This window comes from Engraulis encrasicolus, chromosome 19 (assembly GCF_034702125.1).
Source record: "Engraulis encrasicolus isolate BLACKSEA-1 chromosome 19, IST_EnEncr_1.0, whole genome shotgun sequence".
NCBI classification, from domain to species: domain Eukaryota; kingdom Metazoa; phylum Chordata; class Actinopteri; order Clupeiformes; family Engraulidae; genus Engraulis; species Engraulis encrasicolus.
In genome coordinates this window covers 22,952,556-22,972,115 of record NC_085875.1, presented here as the reverse complement: position 1 = coordinate 22,972,115, position 19,560 = coordinate 22,952,556, and the positions used below count along the sequence as shown (strand labels likewise).

Sequence of the window (19,560 nt, the reverse complement as noted above, 5' to 3'; positions counted from 1 at the left end):
CACACACACCCTTATCATGTACTTGACCTGTGATCACTTCAAACAGCATGGATTATCTTTCTGACCTTCATGGTTACTAAATAGGGGATATTGCTAGGGGCGTCTAGATTTCTAGGCTAGGGATATTGTGGACTGTGGAGTATAAATGAAACCGTATAGTGTAGTATGAACTTAATTATTTTAAAGTGGTATGTTTTGTATTTTATTGTGTACCCGCAAGGGTGTTGAAGAAACAACTTTGTTTTTGACAAGCTCTTAACACCTCAGATGAACCACAGATTGTCAAGTTTAGTTAGTTTTTGGCCCAGCCGTGGCTCTAAAGGGCTGGGGTACTGAACTACTATGCAGGCGACCCGGGTTCGATTCCCGGCCCGGGCCCAGGACAAAGTCATCTGAAAGGGCCCCCCAGCCCAATAGATCAAATGTAATGAGGCCCCCTCTCTCCCTGGGCCCGGTACAACAGCCCCGTATTCCTGACCGTCAACATGGTGTAATGTCCTGTGTGGGCAGCAGTGGCATCGTGCCTCAGACAAAAGTTCCTCATTCCTTTACCATGTCCTCATCTCCTCTTTTGGACTTCTGTCTGCTTTTTCCTAGATTTGTTTTCTTTGTTTCCTTTTTAATATCCTAATATGTCTCCAGCAGTTTATGTCATTGTCTGTGCACATGAGGTGTTGTTGTTCAAAGTCACCTTCCTTGTCAAATCCATATAAGCACAGGTTATACGTACATACACAGGATCTGACACCATTGCGGTTTTATTGTAAGAGGCAGTCGACCTGTTTTTTTTTTTTCTTTTTCTTTTTACTTTAACCTTGCTTAACCAGGAAAGAGTCCCATTGAAAAAACTGTCCTATGTTGTGTAACTCTATTGTGTGTTGTGTAACTCTATAAAGAGTTTGATGTTGTTGTGGTTGTTGTTGCTGTCGTTGTTGACACATGTATAGGTTTTGCTGAGGGAGGTTTGAAGTGCGTGTGCATGTGCGTGTGCGTGTGCGTGTGCGTGTGCGTGTTAGTTAGGCTGGATAGCATAGCACAAAGGCTCACACTGCAGAAAAACTCCTGGCTGATGAGAGCCTGCTTTACACACACACACACACACACACACACACACACACACACACACACACACACACACACACACACACACACACACACACACACACACACACACACACACACACACACACTCTGCCAGCAGCAGCCCTATTGTGTGACTCGTAAGATTTACAGCCTCCAATCTTCTCACATCCACACGGCAATTACGTGTGATTCAGCAGCGCCATTTAGAGCTGCTGCGATGTTGTGATGACCTACTGGATAAGATATGGAATTTCATTTAGCTGTATAACACACATTGATGATTTAGACAGCATTTCTATTTAATGCTGTGATAGATATTTGAATTATATGCTGGATTTACTTTTTGTAGAGCGTGCCCCAAAATAGATATGCACCAAACCTTCTTTGAGCTATTCCAGTTCCTTGAGAAAAAACCTCTCCCTTTCCGACCCCCTGTTTGGTGTTCTCATCTTCCCTCATTTCCACATCAAAGTTCAAATAAAAGCCATCTTTCACTTCTGCGTGACGCCTTAGACCAGTGATTCTCAAAGTGTGGTCCGGGGACCACTAGTGGTCCGCGACAGAGCTCAGGTGGTCCGCGAGGGGATTGCTACTTGTCCAAAGACAAGCTAGAAGTAGACTATATTCATGACATTATTGCAAAGCTAAATATAGCTAGTCATATTTTCACCACAATAAGACAGGCCTGTAAATGTGAATTAAAAAATAAGGGATCTGCATCGAAATTAGCACCGGTCAACTGTCAATTCAGGTGACAGGTGGTCCCTGAACATTGTTGGGGGGACAAAGTGGTCCTCGGCCTGAAAAAGTTTGAGAACCACTGCCTTAGACCGAGACTGTGCATATTTCTGTGCTTGTGGAATGCAAGTGTGGTTTATTTTGGGCATTCTGCACACCCTACACCTGCAGCCAATACTAATGTCTCAGGATAACATACTGTGTCTGTGGTACTGATGTTTTTTTTTTCATTTCGTTTGTCCTTATTTGTCCTTTCTCTATTTCCTCTATCTTGCATTCTCTTTACCCCTCTATCTTACTCTCGCAAACTCACTTCTTTCTTTCTTTCTTTCTTTCTTCCTTTCTTTCTTTCTTTCTTTCTTTCTTTCTTTCTTTCTTTCTTTCTTTCTTTCTTTCTTTTTCTTTTTCTTTCTTTCTTTCTTTCTTTCTCTCTTTCTCTTTCTCTCTCTCTCTCTCTCTCTTCTTTCTTTCTTTCTTTCTTTTGCTCTCTCTCTCTCTCTCGCTCTCTCTCTCTCTCTCTCTCGCTCTCTCTCTCTCTCTCTGTCTAGGTGGTCGTAGTATCTGGGCCATCACCCCCGAGGAGAGGGAGAAACATGACAAGCAGTTCGACACGCTCTACCCGGCCCTGGGCTACATCTCAGGTAGTGTGTGTGTGTGTTTGTGTGTGTGTGTGCGTGTGTGTGTGTATCTAAGTGTGTGAGAGAGACACACTCTACCCTGCCCAGCCTCAGGTATTCCACCATGCACCTGTCCCTCTCTCACTGCCAATACTTTGTGTGTGAGCTGCGTGTGTGAGCTGCGTGTGTGAGCTGCGTGTGTGAGCGTGCACAAGTGTGTGTGTGTCCATGCGCGTGTGTGTGTGTCCATGCGCGTGTGAGTGTGCGCTTTTGCATAGCTCTTAACTGCATTCAAATTTTAGAAGGAGGCAGCACCTGTACTGTAAGCAAATTGTCTGTAAATGTAAATGTAAAAATATGTAATTTTGTTCAATATTACTATGACTAGTGTCTGTTTCTTGCTCGTACAGCTTGTACAGTTGGCTTCATTGTATTAGTGTAGGGTCAGACTGTACGAATGTATGCATCACATCGGGGGTCTGACCTTTGCACTGGCCCATACCACCCTAAGCTGTTAGCTCTGACCCCTCCACAGCTGGGAGTGTCATGGGAGAGTGGTGTATTACAGTGCAGACATGACTCTATGCTGTAAATCTTGTGGATGTTGAGTGGAGCTTCCTAGTTCCTGAAATGTTGGGTGCTAGTCTAGTGCATGGGGGTGTGTGAGACTGAGCTGTGTATTGGAACTGAGGAGTGTGTGTGTGAGTGTGTGTGTGTGTGTGTGTGCGTGTGCGTGTGCGTGTGCGTGTGCGTGTGTGTGTGTGTACGTGTGTGTACGTGTGTGTACGTGTGTGTGTACGTGTGTGTGTGTACGTGTGTGTGTGTACGTGTGCGTGTGTGTGTGCGTGTGTATGCGTGCGCCTATGCGTGTGTTCATATGCATTTGCGTGTGTGTGTGTAACACCGTGTGTCATCACTTTCCCTGCAGGTGACCAGGCTCGCAAGTTCTTCCTGCAGTCGGGGCTCCCCTCCACTGTGCTGGCGGACATCTGGTGAGAGTTATGTCTTTCACACGTCTGTGTCTGTGTCTGTGTCTGTGTCTGTGTGTGTATGCATTGTATGTAATCAGCTGTGCACGGAAGAGAGTTTCATTTGTTATTTTAATACTTCAATTATTTTCATACTACGTATCTCAATCAGTTATCAGTTTGCTTTTGGACTGTTTTTTCCCCACCATATTTAAATTATGCGGCATTATATGCGATTGCTGCTGTTGCTCATTCCCCACTATTCCACCTTACTTGACGTGTCCTTTGAGAAAGAAAGAAGCTTGTGCTATTAACCCCTTGCACAGAGCCTCTGTTATAACCTAAAAGTCTTAAATCTGATACCTCAGGCTCTCTGTAATATCATATCAATGTTGTTATGATGTAGTTCAGTGTTTTCAGTAAAGAGTAAATGGGCTACCGGCGGGCCCTTCTGCACAAAGAGTCTACACCCTCTGGGAAATCAATAACCTATATCCTTATTGTGAGCAATGCATTTGCCTGAATGATACAGATTAACGTTATATCCAGCAGCTCTGAATCCTGAGAACAATCTTTTTTGTAAGTGTCTGGGCACTAAGTCGTCCTGGCTGTGATTTCACAGCGCATTGTTATGTAGTGTCATCATAAGAGTAAACTGAGAGGACGATATCAACACAGAACCGGTTCTCACATCAAATAATTCCTTTCCTGGAAAAAAAAGTTTCTTTCGCCCCAGAGGCCCCAAGTTTCCCAGAAGAGTCCAGAATAGAAGTAGACAGGTTGAACGATTGCTCTCTTTGTGTGTTGTACAAACTATTAAACCTCCATTTAACTTGCTGTCCCCGGCAGCCCACTGTAAATTCTGCACCCAAAACAAGAGATAAACACGAACACTCTTCCAAGTTTCTAGCGTTTGTTTTCCACTAACCGTATCTCTTAATGTCGGCACTAAAATAGGCTGCAGAAAGCATTCTCTACCAGGGGTGCCAGGAGGAGGGTAGATCAGGACAGTTCAGAAAGCCCAGAGCCTTCCATCCCATGGGGCCTGATGTTGGCGAGGTGGTCCCCACAAAATATTTTCCGTCTGACTGCCTATAATTTATTATCTGGACGAGCCAAACTATCACCATGCTAAGCCCATCCCAATGCCTAGACAGATTCAAAACTAGACCGTGCAAAGTTGCGAAGTGAGGACAGAGCCAGGACCGATTCATTGCCCAGCTCCATTATCTCCCATGTTGCGAGGCTAGACCAACCCACCACGCAAAATAAAAGTATTCCTCCATTAGGGTTTGGTCTAGTTTACTAGGCTAGTGGCAGTTCCTGAGCAGTTCTGTTAGTTCCCCTGCTACAGAATAGGCTGTTTGCCAGGGCAGGGATGCCACTTATTGTAAACGGGGGGGAAACAGGGCTTCAGAGAGAGATATAGCCCTGTCAAAGGATTATGACTATGACAAAGGGCTATTTTCCTTCAGGGGGCCATAATTTCTAGTGTCACCTCTTTCCCCCTACCTTAAGGTGCTGTTGTAACGTGTTTGTGTGTGTCTGTCTGTGTGTGTGTGTGTGTGTGTGTGCTGTCACAGGGCTCTGGCGGACATGAATAAGGATGGGAAGATGGACCGCTTGGAGTTCTCCATCGCCATGAAGCTCATCAAGCTCCGCCTACAGGGAACAAGCCTGCCCACAGCTCTACCAATCATCATGAAGCAACCCCCCATACCTGCCCCCTCGCTCATGGGTAACACACACACACACACACACACACACACACACACACACACACACACACACACCGTCCTGACGATAATCATGAAGCAACCTCCTGTATCCACCCCCTTGAAACACACACACTCGCACACTCGCACACTCACACACTCACACACTCACACACTCACACACTCACTCACTCACTCACTCACTCACTCACTCACTCACTCACTCACTCACTCACTCACTCACTCGCTCACACACACACACACACACACACACACACACACACACACACACACACACACACACACACATGCACACGCGCACTCACACACACACACACGCACTCACACTCACACATTTGCTCCTTTTGGTCCCTCACTCAACCACACACCTGGGTAAGACCCTGCCTTTCTTTTTGCCATGCACATCAATAAAACTCCTATCCCCCGACTACAGTCAAGGACCCTTTGATGAACCACACACACCTGCTTGATGAACCCCTCCTTTTACCTGCTTCCTCTCAACACCATACTCCATTCGGACACACCCCATTATTTCCCCACTTACCTGCTTCACTAAAACCCAGGGCTGTCCAGAAACAGATGGTGAGCTGCCCAGATCAGCAGGGTGCCGGGGTGGGGTGGGATGCCGGGGGGGTCCTCCACTTAGACTAATGAGCCCCTCAGGTTCCTGTTTCAGTCACCACAGCAGCACCCACCACCAGACACATGTTTGATATGCTCAGCACGGGCAACAGGTAATATGACACTACTACTTCTGTGTGCCGCATGGTCAAGCCGTGCAGTGTTGGTGGACTTGGGAGGATGCACCTGCATAGCCAGGCCGTGCCCTCCTAGTGACGCAACACCTTCAGCGTTGCTACTTGTCAGTTTACGTTTGGGAAATGTTAATTGTTATGCTCTTGGTCAGACCAAATTTGACAAATTTGAAAGTCAAACAAATTTGAAAGTCGATGATAATAAGGCTAGCACCTGAATTCAACGTCATGCCCACTAACGTCTATTTCATGCCCATGTGTATGACAAGTATTTGATCTATAATACTCACTGAACCAGCCGAAGTACAGCCATCATAGGGTTGCAGGCAGTGCTTAATTTGTCAAGGGGGAGGTCCTGGAGCGCAGAGGATGGGTGGTTCCCCCCCTAGGGGGGTTCTCTTATGTCTTTCCCTGAGGTTCCATCCAAGGCTCCGGAGCTCTCGTCTGAGGTTCCGGAGCTAGCTCCCCCTTGCTCCCCCTCAAATTAAGCACTGGTTGCAGGTAGTATGAAGATATGGAAGGACTGTTATTGGTTTATCTGGTGTCTTGTTGTAGTATCGCGTTCTTGTCTGGCCGGTTTGGGTCAATCAGTATTGCCCCCTCCTTTGACCAGTAAACCCTTTGACCAGTACAGCGGTATAACCTCCTCTGACTATTTTCAGTATAGCCTCATTGTCTCAGGGATGCTCAACGCAGACAAAGTCATCTGAACCTCCACCCCTCCCTAATTACACCATATACTTATAGTGTAATGACCCAATTCTGGGCCCCCTCTCTCCCTGGGCCCGCGACAAATGACCCCTTTGTCCCCCTCCCTGTTGGCCACCCTACCTCTTCTGACCAGGAACACTTCATCTTCTGAACAGCATACCATTGTATGGCCAGTATAAACTCCTCTGACCCGTACACCAATTTAACCTCCTCATCTGACCGGTATGCTCTTGTTGTGTGTGTGCAGGTATGGGCTCTATGACGGCCCCGACCATGATGCCCATGCTCACTCCCATGCCCATGGGGGCGCCGCTGGGTTCCCTGGGTCCCATGCCGGGCCTCACGCCCATGGTGCCCACGGCGGTGGGGATGGGCATGCCCACCCTCATGCCCACCATGGGCAGCCCGGCACTGCCCAACGGCACCGTGGGACTGCTGCAGACCTCGCCAATGCCTCTCTCTGGGGGTGAGTCAATACAATAATATATTAATAGTACATTAACAGTACATTTAGCAGATGCTTTCATCCAAAGTGACTTGCAAAGAGGACATGGATAGCAAAATACAGAGCGTGGGGGAATGCAGAGTAGTACAAGTAGTACAAATTACAAAGGCAAAACAGAAAGTAGCATCATACAAATTTTGGGGGACTTTCAGGGTGTGGGTGCATGACACAGTGTGCGGGGTTATGCAGGGTTACTGATGAGTTTGTTTTGTTATATGGGGAAGCTCTCTTGGAATAGATGGGTCTTAGCAGGCTCTGATAGGTGCTATGATATGATAGGCATGCACTGGGGACACAGAGTTATAGAATGACTTTTACCCACAAGGGGGGTATGGGGAGTGAGTAATCAGCTGGATAGGTGGTGCCACTGAGACATCTGGGTTGTTTAGTTAGTTAGTTAGTGAGTTAGTTAGTTAGTTAGTTAGTTAGTTAGTTAGTTAGTTAGTTAGTTAGTTAGTTAGTTAGTTAGTTAGTTAGTTAGTTAGTTAGTTAGTTAGTTGAGTTAGTTAGTTTGGTTACTTGAACACATCTTGGATCATCCTATGATGTCCAACATCTACATTGTAGCGTTGGCCAGGGGGCCAGATTACCATCTCTGATTGCTCTTGGTCTCTGGATATGCTCTTGGTCTCTGGATATACTCATGGCATTTTATGTATTGGCTAGATTTAACATTTTAACACTTATTTTCCACATGTGTAGGGATTCATACCATGTTTCGGCGGTATTCAGGTAACACAACTCTGTGTAGATACATTAAAAAAGCGGTTTTGAAGTCACTAACCCTAAATCAATCCTATATGATGAGTAACTAACCTGAAATATTGCCCTTGCTGTGTCTTTCGAAAGCATGAATTTGTAGTGACGTATAGCGTGTAGTGTTTGCCTAGTGTGTTAGCCTGAGTTCGCCTGCACGTTTGAGGCTAGTTTGCACGAAACATCACAACAAACATTATTAAGAAATCCATCTTCCTTTAGTTTGCATTGTTTTTTAGTACATCGTGATTGCCTGATTATGAAATAGGAACTCATTGAACCTGTCCAGCAGATCAATAAAACAGTGTGCGTGGATGTGTGTGTGTGTGTGTGTGTGTGTGTGTGTGTGTGTGTGTGTGTGTGTGTGTGTGTGTGTGTGTGTGTGTGTGTGTGTGTGTGTGTGTGTGTGTGTGTGTGTGTGTGTGTGTGTGTGTGTGTGTGTGCGTGCGTGTGTGTGTGTGCACACTCCATTGTCTTAGTCTGTCTTTGTGTAAGTCTACATGGGTGTAGAGCTCAATATGTAGGTGTTGCTGGGTCCTTCAGAGTAGTGTGTGTGTGTGTGACTGCATGCATGCATCTGAAATTCAGAGCTGAGTACATATGTAGGTGTGTGCTGGGCACTTCAGAATAGTGTGTGTGTGTGCGTGCGTGCGTGCGTGCGTGCGTGCGTGCGCGTGCGTGTGATGGCCACTAAGCCAGTGCAAATACAGGTGTGATATGTCACACACACAGCTTGTTGACTGACTGTGTGTGATCATAAAAGGCAGAGGTCACCACACCTAGTCTCCATAACAGCAGCTTAGTAATGGAATGTGCCGGCCTGGCCAATCGAGGTGTGTGCGTTTTGTGCTTGGATACGTGCGTGCACGTGTGTTAATTTTATGGTGTGAAATAAATGATATGAAGCATCTGTACAGCAATAGCCCATCCATGTGATGTTACAATCAAAATTGCATTGTGTGTGTGTGCGTGTGCATTACTCATGTAAAGTAATTGTGCTCATTTTTGGTAGTCTGGGCCATGTGCATAAACTATGTTTGCGTGGTCTTCAGATCTGTGGACTGACAAAAAGAAGGGCCAAGCAATTCACAAAATTTTGCTCAATATCTTGCATCATTGGGAGCCTCTTCATATGGAAACGCAGGTGCCACCTTTATCCTTAGGACATTATGAACAGAAGATTCTAGTGCTGTATTGGACTCCTTTTAAACCAAATTTGGATTGTGCCATGATAATTGTATATCTGTCAATCCAAATAAAGAAGTAAACTGTGTGTGTGCGTGTGCGTGTGCGTGTGCGTGTGCGTGTGCGTGTGCGTGTGCGTGTGCGTGTGTGTGTGCGTGTGCGTGTGCGTGTGCGTGTGCGTGTGCGTGTGCGTGTGCGTGTGCGTGTGCGTGTGCGTGCGCGTGCGCGTGCGCGTGCGCGTGCGTGTGTGTGTGTGTGTTCAGGTCTGCCTCTCTCAGGCTCCTACTCTTCCTCCCCTCTGGGATTCTCCACCACTCCCATCAACAAGACCTCCTCCCTACTAGACCTCAGCTCCAGGTACTGTAACACACACACACACACACACACACACACACACACACACACACACACACACACACACACACACACAGTCTTATGCCTACATCATTAGTTGTGTTAGTACACAAACGCAACAACCAAGTCTCTTTCTTGCCAGCACCACAATCATTATTCAGGTGCTAACACTAATGTGTTTGGCTCCTAGTTTTTCTGATGGAGTGATTAGCGGTTCTATTGATGAAAGTGCAATAGTAATGCAGTTAGAAAGTAGCATTTTAGTATTTGTCCAGGGGGATATTCTAACACCTGGCTTAGTTGTCAGTGCTAAATAGTCTAATCTAATGAAAGAGCCTGGAGTGCTCATTTTCTTAACTGAATGACAACTCTGTGCTATATATTTACAGGTTTACCACTTCCAGTAGGTTAACTTAGCCAGGTGTATCACTTAAACCGGTTCTTGGAATACTCCTCTGGTGCGAATAAAGAGTTTTGCTTGATTGTTTTTTCCTCCAGCTCCAACTCTTCCTCCACCACCTCCCTGGCCGGCATGTCCCCCAAGATGGGACTGGGACTGGCCCCTCTGGACTGGGCTGTCCCCCACAACTCACGCCTCAAGTACCGCCAGCAGTTCAACAGCCTGGACCGCCAGATGGCAGGACACCTCACTGGTGAGACTGAGCACACACACACACACACACACACACACACACACACACACACACACGCACACACACACGCACACATACATACACGCACACACGCGCACACACACACACACACACACACACACACACACACACACACACACACACACACACAAACACAGGTCAGTAGGGCTGTAACAATATTGTATCGGACTGAGAAATTGTGATGCGCAGAGCCACGAACCCGAATTGCGGTGCAAGGAGGCAGAATCGTGACATGTCCTTGTTATTGTATGCTTTGGTTAAGAAAACAACCACATGATGTGAAGTTTCCAAGCTTCAAATCATTAACTTTGTTTTTAAACTTCTTTTTTTGTAGCCTTTTGTAACATATTCTACTTCTTACATACTCTTAATTTTATTTATAATTTTGATGTGAAAAAAGTAAATGAAATAATATAAAAAAGGACATGAAGAAAATCGTGGGGTGTATCAAAGCGTGAGTCAATAGTCGCGATACGAACTGAATTATGAGCTGGGTGTATCGTTACTGCCCTCGTGGTCAGCATGTTTGTGTTTGTGTACACACACACACACACACACACACACACACACACACACACACACACACACACACACACAGTTCAGTGAGGTGAGTCGGGTTCAGTATGTTTATGTTTGTGTACACACACACACACACACACACACACACACACACACACACACACACACACACACACACACACACACACACACACACACACACACACACACACACACACACACACACACACACACACACACACACTCTTTTGGTATTTGAAGTCAGAGACACACACGCGTAAACATGTGCACACCAATGTGCGCACAAACGGTCGAACTCTGACTTCATGCATCCCCACATAAGCAGTGGTGGAATAATATTTAGCCAACAGCAGTAGTGTTCCTTTGTATAGAAAACAGCGTAACACTGTATTACACAGCACTGAGATCAGTAGAATTGACCAATGGATGCCAGAATGCCATTTAAAACACAGAAAATATCTCAGAAAAAATTGTGTGGTCCGATCTTACAGAAGTTCAGCTGTCGGACTCCTGAAAAATAGAGTAAAATAGAATAGAATGCCTTTCATTGTTGCCTTTTACACGCAGAATATATACTATACATAGAACTCGAAAGTGACGTCACTTCTCCCGATTTCATGGGACCTCAACGGCGTTTTTAGCCGAAAATCGTAGCATGTAATCCAATGGCGGTATTAAAATGATATGTCGATCCCCTTCGAGTTGTGCCACGAGCTCCACACATGTTGTTTCTGATATTTTTGTTTCATTTTTCGTAGGAGCCCCCAAACTTTTTAGAAAGCTCTGTTTCTTCACATTTTTCATGCCGACGGCCTCGGAACAAAACATTGATACTTCTGCATGAATAATCTTTATCTAGCCTCTTAAACAGCATATTTGTAGCCCAGCGCATATCATGACTGAGATCAGAAGATATTTACTCGCTACCATGTTGTTAGATGGTCAGCTTAGGTCCCGTGAAACGCGGAACTAAGGGGCGGGACTTTCGAGCTCTATATCAACAATGAGGTTGAAACGTCCTGCTGTGCTATACATTTTTCTCACCAAGAGTGAGACAGTAAGCAGAAGAAAGGACTGTTGCGTGTGCTGAGGAGGACACGTGTATGTTTTAATTTTTGCATAAACAAAATCCCCACCAATGATGTTGCACTGAAGACACACAAAGGGTAGCATTTACTTAAAGAGATTTGACATGCTGTGTTGACATTACCGGTAGCTTTGTGTTTGTTTGGTTGAGATTTGGCGTGTGTAGTTAGCTCTTGTCCTTTGAGGTGTGGTACTGTAGTCCTGACAGAAGTGTTGTCCCCTCAATGGGGGTATAGTGAAACACACACACACACACACACACACACACACACACACACACACACACACACACACACACACACACACACACACACACACACACACACACACACACACAGAGACCTGTTCTGTTCTGTTAATTTGTACGTATCCACTGCTGACACACACACACACACACACACACACACACACACACACACACACACACACACACACACACACACACACACACACACACACACACACTGTCTCTCCTTCTGAATAAAGAGTTAGCATCTGTCTGAAAGGATGACTAATGACTTTTGCCCATGACCAGGCGTTTCTTCCTCAAGACAATTCTGCTGCATTTCTCTCACACCTACAAACACACACACACACACACACACACACACACACACACACACACACACACACACACACAATGACAATGCGGCTGCGTTTTTTTTTTCTCTGAGTGAGAGTTCTGGAATCTGACACGCTACTTGAAGAATGTTGCGGGCGCGTGCATGCATGTGTGCATGCATGCGTGGGTGTGTGTTCATGTATTGTATGTGTTTGTGTTAGTGGCAGTGTGTGAGAGGTGAGAGGAGAGGCTAGAAGCTAGAATATGAGCAGAGGAAGGAGGCACAGTTATAATAAAGTTATGCTAATGAGACATGCTGAGGTAGATGGAAAAATTTGGCAGTAACAATTTTTTGTCTGTAGAAAAATGGGCCAGTAGGAAACTGTAGACCCACAGATAGGGCTGTAATGATATTGTATCGAATCGAGAAATCGTGATTCACAGAGTCACAATACTGTATCAAGAAGGCAGTATGGTGATACCCAGGGATTCTTAACCTTTTTGACGTTGAGGCCCATTTTTTTCAGTGCAGAAAAATATAATAATAATAATAATAATAATAATAATAATTTCATCCTGTTCATAAATAGCAGGCTATCAATGAAGCTATAGTCCTATTAATGCATTTTCTAATGGAAAAACTGTATTCATTGTGCTCACTCTTCTATATTAAATGATAAATCCCATCCACTCACAATGTATCAAGCTACAGCCATTCATACATTTGAATACTTCTCTGACATCTCTGACGGCTCTGTTTGCTATTTGTGATGAATCTGCTGACCGTTGATTCAAGACGTGTTTACTTGGTGATGTGCAGATGCGACGCAATTCCTCAGCCTTATGGCAGGGTGTCAAAAACGGAAAGCTTTGTAGCGTAATATCGTGCAACATTCTTTAAATAAATGTATTTTGGGGGACACATGACTAGCGGTTTTGCTTTGTCAGCAAACAGAATTAGTTTGAGTAACAATGCAATCGCTTATCTTGTAACTGAACGTGATGAGAGAAGACGTTGGCAAATTATTCTTCACACCGCTTGGTACCTCCATTCGTGTACTGCTAAGTGTATTGCCGTCTTTGACGACGTCTTAAACTATTAAAAAACAGTAGTGCGCAGTGTGATCATTTAATTTAAGCAGCAGAACTGCGCTACAGTAAAAAAGACATACGCGGTCTTCAGCGTCTTTATTTGATAATGTAGCCTACGCAGTTGCACGGGCCCTTGCGGCCCACAAGCGCGAGGTTGAAACTTTTCCCTATGGTTAAGAATCCCTGTGATGCACCCTTTCAAAGTTCTCTAACCCCTCAGTCCAGAAGACAACCACATGACATGATGTGATGATGCTTCCAAGCTTCAAATTAATATAATTATTGTTTAAACTTTTCTTTACATAATTAGTAACCTATTTTACCTATAAACGGTTATCAAAAAGATAGATTTAAAAAATTGTGGGGTGTATCGAACCGTAGGTCAAAAATCGTGATTCGAACCAAATCGTGAGTTGAGTGTATCGTTACAGCCTTACACACACACACACACACACACACACACACACACACACACACACACACACACACACACACACACACACACACACACACGCAGGGAGCAGAGTTAAGTAGGCCGTCTACCTGTCAAACGGGTTTAGTCACCTCTGCTATCAGCCCTCCATGACACCGAGCTGACAGCCAATCACAACCCTCGACAGGAATGTGGAAAAATGAAACCTCATTGTTACGTCACAACCCCCACACGTGCTCATTACGCAAAGGACATGGGAGACGGGACACTGAGGAAAAGGTATCATGAAACGCATGCACTCGCCATTCAAAGACTGTCAAACCTATCAGTGATATGCACACACACACACCTGGCTGAGACGACCTGCTTTACAAACACACATATGCATACGCACACATGCACACACACACACTGTGCCCCACAAACGAGTTAATGAGTGATGGGAGTCTTTCTGTCTCTGTGTGTGTGTGTATGTGCATGCATGCGTGCGTGTGTATGTGTGTGTGTGTGCGCGTGTGCGCGTGTGTGTGTGCAGGCCAGCAAGTGCGGAATGTCCTGTCGTCCACCATGTTATCTCAAACCCAGCTAGCCAGCATCTGGTAAGTTCTTACACACACACACACACACACACTGATAAGCCAATCTGTCAAAAACATTATATTATGAATCAAGACTTACACTTAATGAAAAGAGCGTGTGCATGAAAAGTGTGTGCATGTGTGTGCTTAATGTTCTGCATTTCTGTATGAAACTGGTGGCTTTGCTGTGTTTGTATCCTATAGTGTGTGTGTGTGTGTGCGTGTGTGCGTATGCGTATGTGTCTGTGCATATGCCCCTCAGGACTACCTGTATCTGAGTCTGTGTGCTTGTGAGGAGACCTGCACTGGCCTGACATGCATGCTGAGCTTTGCATAGCAAATAGTCCCCAATGCATCATGACTGAAGGTCACAGGCATCTTGTAAATGGCACACAGAGCGAGTCTTAAATGGCATACAGTGCCCCTGAATGCAGACGAGCTGGCTGGCCCACAGCACCGTGAGCCCCTAGCCAGGCCAAACGTGCGATGCCAAGCCCTGATATGCCCATCAGAGTGCTCTGTATGTCGCGATGCCAACTTGAAACCCACTATACACCCATCAAAGTGCCCTCTGAATGCCAATGCACTGCACAATGCATCAAAGTGCTCTGTATCTCCCTACAATGCCAACTATGTACTATATATACTATATTACAGTGACATTTGTTTCTCAATGCCAACTGTTGGTGTGGGCATCAAAGTTTCCTTCATTTGTTAATACCAATCTGGTGCATGGGTATCACAGTGCTCTATGTGTGTCAGTGCCAGCTCCTGACCTAATATGCTCATCTGTGACCAGCGAGTACATAGGAACAGGGCTCTGAATTAGCAGCCTCCGACCAGTCAAAACTCAGTTTGTCTGGTAGAAAAGACAGCTTGCTATCCACTTTGACTGGTGCATTATTTGGCTAGTTAAGATGAACATCTACTAGCCAAATGAAAACATGCAAAAAGTTCCTTTATAGCCCTGCATGGGAAGGGTACTCATTTCATAATGAGAGCTTTCAGCTGATACTCCTTACACAGTGCATTAAGGTGGCACCGTTGACTTATAGGTATATTGCTTGGACCCCTGATATTCTGTCAAACTGAAGCAACCACCCGGGTGAGACATTATTGTTGCAGAACAAGGAAGTAGATTGCCATTTCCCATTTATCTCTACGGGTGACTTGAAACAATGTATCTCTGTATCTCCTTTGGAATTCTTTAAACTTTTACAAGATGTGCACTATCGTCATCTACATTGCTAAGGGAACTCCATTCGCTCTCAACCTCCGCTGGTCTCCTTAAAGTGAAACTGTCCCATTTTTGGAAATAAGCTTATTTTACACCTCCCATTGAGTTAAATAATAGGGGTTTACCATTCTCCTGTACTTTCAACCGTTCTCTGGCTATGGCAGTGCAAATTTTACCTCCATACTAGCAGTTAGCATTGAGTCCTATGAGACCAGCTCGCGGCTAACTGGTCTCATAGGACTCAATGTTAACTGTTAGCTTGGAGGTAAAATGTGCACTGCCATAACTAGAAAATTGTTGGAAGTACAGGAGAAAGGTAAGAGCCTATTATTTAACTCCAGGGAAGGTGTAAAATAAGCTTATTTCCAAAAATGAGACAGTATCACTTTAAGGGGCGTTCGTAGGGCACTGGGTTACTACACTGGCGACCTGGGTTTGATTCCGGCCCACGTCATTTGCCCTGTCAGCAGGGCTTGACATTAACTTTTTCGCTTGCCAGCCACTGTGGCTAGTGTTTTTTCCGAGTCACTAGCCATCCAGCTATTCAACAAGCCATTGGATTTTTTTTTTTAAAACTCATGACGCTGTACATCTAACCTCAGATGAGCTGCTTAAAGCAAGATGTGCATGGGTTTCAATAAAACAAACAAATAGAGACTGAGTATTTTTCTTGAACTTAAATACACACGTGGAAAAGTGCAGAATATCCACTATTCTGATATGTCATACCATAGAATAAGCTATCTGCCAAATTGGCTAGTGACACTGAAATTGTTACCAGCCACAGCCAAGTTTTACCAGCATTTGGCCAGTTGGCAGGTGCCAGTGTCAAGCCCTGCCTGTCAGAAATAAAGGCAACAAAAGCCCCAAAACCTTTTTTTGAACCATCGATGCCCAATGCACCTGCAAAAAATGGTGCTGAATTCCTGAACCCTTTCTAAGAAATGCTGCCCTCAGCATATAAAAGCTTAAATATCTCAGCTTCTGAAGCACATGAAAATATGCAAGAAGTCGCATTTAAACGCTAAGACCCTTATCTTTCATTAGAATGTGTTCATTCATCTCAAACAAACTGAGATTTTTAATAAAGTTCTCTCAAATGTCATGAGCCTGAATGTTGCGCAACGCAACATCAGGCATCAATTGGTTAAAGGAGGGTGCGTTCTGCTGCATCACATGGATCCCGGAAAAGTATGGGCTTGATTCGTCTCAACTTTTTCCAATGTCTGGTTTAACTGTGTGCCCTGTAGGAACCTGGCGGACGTGGACAAGGATGGGAAGCTGCGGGCGGAGGAGTTCATCCTGGCCATGCACCTGGTAGACATGGCCAAGATGGGCCAGCCCCTGCCCCTCACACTACCCCCAGACCTGGTGCCACCCTCACTCAAGTAGGACTACATTGCACTACACTACCACATACGCACGCACGCACGCACGCACGCACGCACACACACACACACACACACACACACACACACACACACACACACACACACACACACACACACACACACACACACACACTGCCCAACTGGACCCAGGTTCAAATTTGGACTGGTTCATTTCTCGACCCTACCATATCTACCCCTACCTATTCTCTCTCCCAATACTTTTCTGTCTCTCTCCACTATGTCACCATCCATAGTGTAATATTTACATAATTGAAGCAATTCCTTCATCTGTGGTTTTCACATGAAGTGGTGTCATCGTGTCCTTGTCAGGAGGAAAGTGAAGTGAAAGCCCATTGGGAAACTCCAACTCCCATTGTCATTGTGACACAGCACTCCACAGCACACAAGTGAACACTGCACACTGCACACAACTAAATTGCATTTATGCCTCACCCGTGCAAGGGGGCAGCCCTCAGTGGCGCCCCATGGGGAGCAGTGCGGTGGGATGGTACCATGCTCAGGGTACCTCAGTCATGGAGGAGGATGAGGGAGAGCACTGGTTGATTACTCCCCCCACCAACCTGGCGGGTCGGGAGTCGAACCGGCAACCTCTGGGATGCAAGTCTGACGCCCTAACCGCTCACCCATGACTGCCCTGGAGATGCTCTGAATGGAGATAGTATACATAATAGAGTAGAGTAACATTTATTAATCCTGGAGAAAATTGAGAATAGGACATCTTGATGCGTGTAGATACAGCCAAAAAGGGGGAAAAAAAGAAATGTTTGTTTTATTAATAGTAATGCTGCTTCATGTGTGGTTGTTAATGGCGGTGTCCTTGTGTGTCCTTATCAGGGGTAAGCTAGGTTTAGGAGATGCCCTGAATGGCAACAGCACCTCCTACAACAGCCTGACTGACCTTGACCTTGACCTCGAGCCTCCACAGAAGAACAAGAGCAACTGTAAGCATCCTTCCCTGACCTTGTATTTATACATTTGTAACGACTAATCATTTGCAATCTAATGTTAAAGTCATGTAGCCAGTAGCGTTCAAAGATAATCTGGAGTGTAAAACAAAAACAAGAGAAAGTTGGTGAAAAAAGCCCAATGAACTCTGAGATGGATGACATTGTAACATGATTTCTGTATTTCTGTGCGTGGGTGCATATGTGCGAATGCATATGTACTCAGGGCCACCGGCAGCTTTGAATGGGCCCAGGACAAAATCATCTGAAAGGCCCCCCTGTCAATACATACATACAATGTAATGGTGACACAATTCTAGGCCCTCTCTCTCCCTGGGCCCGGGACAAGTGGCCCCTTTGCCTCCCACCCTGTCGATTTCCCTGTGTGTATTATATGTATGCATGTGTTTTATTTTTGCACTTGAATGTGTGTATACCCCATCCTTTAGTGACGTTCGAGGACAAGTTCAAGGCCAACATGGAGCGGGGCAACGCGGAGCTGGAGAAGCGGCGCGCGGCCCTGGCGGAGCAGCAGAGGAGGGAGGAGGAGCGGCGCCAGCAGAAGGCCCGCGAGGAGCAGGAGAGGAGGGACAGGGAGGCGCGCGAGCTGGAGATGCGCAGGCGGCGCGAGGAAGAGGAGAGGCAGGAGAGGCTGCGCGAGATCGAGAGGCAGAAGGAGGAGGAGAGGCTCAAGGAGCTGGAGCGCAAGGAGGTGAGGATGGGGAGGAAGGAGGTGAAGGAAGAGGAGGGAGGAGGGGAAGGAAGGACACCTTAACAAGTGTATTGTATGACTTTAAAGCTGCACTGTGTAATATTATTTGCAGATTAGTTTATAGTATAGGTTGATATGTAAGTTTTGGAACATTTCATATAGATTTTCCCATTTGGTGTTTTTTTTTTACTTCTAGGACCCCCCCCGAATACAAATCCACCTGTTTCCATTTTTTTCGTGAACATTTAGTGGCAAATTCAAGATGGCTGCCATTGTGTGTAGAAATTTCACCATTAATGCCGTTTTAAGGTTCAATTGAACTGTTTTATAATTCCAGGGCAACATTGAATAGAAAACAAATTATTTTCAATGTTTTCCTTCATTTTTTTGTGGCAAAATCCAAGATGGCTGACATAATTTATGGTGAAATTGGCATATTTAATATTTTGAAGTCTATAAAGCCATTGTTGACTTGTTTTGGTAATATTTGTTACATGAATGTGAAGTCAGCCATTACATAAACTAAGCCCATTACAAAATCCAAGATGGAAGACATTTTGTTTAGCAAAATCAACATTAATGTTGCTTTCAGGTCTATAAATCAATAAATGATACTCTACTCTACTCTGACGCCATTCATTTGTGAATTCGAGCACAGAGGATTCCATGCTGGTCCAAATTATTGTTCCAACAACAATTGCTATGAGTCACTTCATGTACAGTAGGCCTACCTATTATGCAGTGCTACCTGTACAGTAATATGCACATTCACTGGATTGGCTGCCTATATCGAGGCAAAGGGCTACAAAGTTGCTTCAAGGTCGGCCTCAGCTTATCTGAAGGCTGTGAAACCGTATGTTCTATCCGGGATGTTGCATTCCT

The 19,560-nt window shown here is 45.3% G+C and overlaps 1 protein-coding gene across 3 annotated transcripts in view; it reads left to right on the top strand.

Moving 5' to 3' along the window:
- itsn2b (intersectin 2b) overlaps positions 1–19,560 on the top strand; it is a 79,723-nt gene that overhangs the window by 15,718 nt on the left and 44,445 nt on the right. For 2 of the 3 annotated variants that reach the window (XM_063183832.1, XM_063183833.1), the window contains exons 3-13: positions 2,370–2,462; positions 3,367–3,430; positions 4,990–5,144; positions 6,856–7,074; positions 7,816–7,845; positions 9,318–9,411; positions 9,907–10,061; positions 14,331–14,394; positions 16,861–16,998; positions 17,857–17,963; positions 18,416–18,678. In XM_063183832.1, coding sequence (XP_063039902.1) covers positions 2,370–2,462; positions 3,367–3,430; positions 4,990–5,144; positions 6,856–7,074; positions 7,816–7,845; positions 9,318–9,411; positions 9,907–10,061; positions 14,331–14,394; positions 16,861–16,998; positions 17,857–17,963; positions 18,416–18,678 — 1,382 coding nt within the window. The remainder of the gene's footprint in view (positions 1–2,369; positions 2,463–3,366; positions 3,431–4,989; positions 5,145–6,855; positions 7,075–7,815; positions 7,846–9,317; positions 9,412–9,906; positions 10,062–14,330; positions 14,395–16,860; positions 16,999–17,856; positions 17,964–18,415; positions 18,679–19,560) is intronic. The other variant, XM_063183834.1, reaches the window with a different exon arrangement.